Source organism: Penaeus monodon, chromosome 29 (genome assembly GCF_015228065.2).
Source record: "Penaeus monodon isolate SGIC_2016 chromosome 29, NSTDA_Pmon_1, whole genome shotgun sequence".
Lineage (NCBI taxonomy): Eukaryota > Metazoa > Arthropoda > Malacostraca > Decapoda > Penaeidae > Penaeus > Penaeus monodon.
Window position 1 is genome coordinate 6,079,267 of NC_051414.1, and position 1,536 is coordinate 6,080,802.

Genomic DNA, 1,536 nt, shown 5'->3' on the forward strand with positions numbered 1-1,536 from the left:
CCAAATTATACCGAATACACACACAAGCCAGTTTCATTTTTTCCTGTTTTGTGGTGGTTGTTGTACACACATGCCAGGGTAGTAAGGAGATGCTAAGGTTTTTCACTAATTTATTTATCTATTACAGCAGAACACATATAGAGAGACCTGGTAAAAAGTGAGATATTTAATGCCAATGTATGTTGAATTAATTTTATAATTTGTATTTCTATGAAAATAACAGTCAGGTTTATGTATGATACAGAAATAGTTTTAATAAATTAAATGTGATACAAAATATTTGACTTGGTAAAAAATGTGATAAAAATATTGATACATTTTATGAAATTCCTTTGATTCACTATGGAATGTATAAATGTATTTAGCATTAATTGAATGACCTGCTTGAAAAATAGATCAGGATTTTTGCTTTTTTTTTCAATCTTTTTTTTGCATATAAAAATTATCATTGTAATGTCCTAGATAATCCCTACTGCTACGCTAATTCATAGTGAGTGAAGTATCTTCTTCTTGTCTATAAAGCTCCTGCATGTCATGGAGAACTTTCAATACATTGGTTTCCAAAAGTGAATGAAGGCATTAACTTTCATTTACCAATATTTGAGCAAACATATACTTGGGAAAATTTGTTAGTGCGAACAAGGAGGCAATGATTCTTCTTCAAAAATTAACATTCTAATATGATAATTCATGAAAAAAAAGGAAAAATAAATGGAATGTTAATTCCCGTATGAAGATGGAACTGTAATGAATATATTTATGTTGATAATAAAATAAACATAACCTTAATAAACAAGTGCCTTTAACCTTTTTTTTTTCTAGCTTTCAGTATGCCTTCATCTTTTCTCATCATTAAAGCATCATAGCATCTGCTTTCATAGCCTAATAAAAATGACTAACCAGCACATGCAATCTTTGAATTGCACTTACTAGTATCATAATCCACCTTGAATAGAAAAAAAAATATCTGTGGTCTATAGGTCTGTTTCTATATTATCTTAATTTGGATACTGTAAATATAGTGCTTTTTTTACGACTTTCTTGCTACCACGGAGCACCTGAAATGCGTTAAGTATGCAACCTCAACCATTATCAAACAAAAATCTAAACAATATGTATGAATGAGACCATGAATGAAAATGAAAGCAAATACCCAACTATAAACATAGAATTGAATAAGAAATTCTTACCACTACAATGAATTTACAATATATGATAATCCATTTAAATATCTCAGAATATGACAAAGACCTAATGATGAAAATATCAAGAATATAATGATATTAACAAAATTAATCATACAAGTAATTAAAACAAAAACAAAGAATGGCTGACAAACAGAGTTTGCTGAAACATTGGCCAGGGATGCAAGTTTATTCATCTGAATATTCCTTCTGGTCTTTTTGTTGACGAGTGATATGCGTAAGCAGGTCAATCTGGGTCACGATGCCAATGCAGACCTCCTTCTCGATGACACACTGCTCCATGTCTGTAGGAATGCAGGCCAAGGGATTAGTCATGAAAAGGATTTTGCAG

At 30.6% G+C, this 1,536-nt stretch overlaps 1 protein-coding gene across 1 annotated transcript in view; it reads right to left on the minus strand.

The window, feature by feature from the left end:
• Positions 1-398: 398 nt before the first annotated feature.
• The window catches only part of LOC119591914 (cystathionine beta-synthase-like), a gene marked incomplete in the record, with an annotated part of 11,575 nt that continues 10,437 nt past the window's right edge, over positions 399-1,536 (minus strand). The window contains 1 exon segment of the mRNA XM_037940668.1: positions 399-1,489. Coding sequence (XP_037796596.1) covers positions 1,374-1,489 — 116 coding nt within the window.